Source organism: Phytophthora parasitica (genome assembly GCF_000247585.1).
Source record: "Phytophthora parasitica INRA-310 unplaced genomic scaffold supercont2.315, whole genome shotgun sequence".
In the NCBI taxonomy this organism is placed as follows: Eukaryota; Oomycota; class Peronosporomycetes; order Peronosporales; family Peronosporaceae; genus Phytophthora; species Phytophthora nicotianae.
The window spans coordinates 8,768-9,297 of NW_008649301.1; the positions used below are offsets into that span (position 1 = coordinate 8,768).

Genomic DNA, 530 nt, shown 5'->3' on the forward strand with positions numbered 1-530 from the left:
CGCCCAGCACGAGCAAATGGCAAACAAAAACGAAGATGGAATCAGAGGAACCGGCCACTGTGGATGTCGACACGAAGGAGGTTCGTGTTGACGCTCCTGCTGCTGTCGTCTCGTCGGCGGGAGGGTCGGTGAATGTTCCGGCGCCTTCTGCAGTGATCTCGCAGCAGAATGAAGAGGAACTCCGATGGACCAACCAGCTTCAGGCCCTGGCGGACATGGGGTTTACCGACAAGACACGCAACGTGGCTCTGCTATCGCAGCACAAGGGCGACATGGACGCTGTAATTACGGGACTTCTAAGCTCCATCTAAGAGGTTGAATGCATCGACTAACGGAACTGAAGTAGTCGAGCTGGATAACTTTTCTCCTTCTTCTTCATACTGCAGCGTATATTACGTTTAATACATTTTTTTCTTTTCCGAAGTTGGATTGTCATGATGTAATACACTGTGCGATTGCTGCTTTGAGAAGATCTACGAGTTGCGTCACGAGTTCTTCGCCTGCATCGCTGCTAGCTCGGACTGTGAGTA

The 530-nt window shown here is 50.9% G+C and overlaps 1 protein-coding gene across 1 annotated transcript; it reads left to right on the forward strand.

Annotated features, from left to right (window-relative positions):
* Window positions 1–35: 35 nt before the first annotated feature.
* Window positions 36–311, forward strand: PPTG_24874 (hypothetical protein; the record flags this gene model as incomplete). The annotated part of the gene is made up of 1 exon (XM_008918796.1): window positions 36–311. The coding sequence occupies one exon, from the start codon at window positions 36–38 to the stop codon at window positions 309–311; it is 276 nt and encodes a 91-aa protein (XP_008917044.1).
* Between the last annotated feature and the right edge of the window lie 219 nt (window positions 312–530).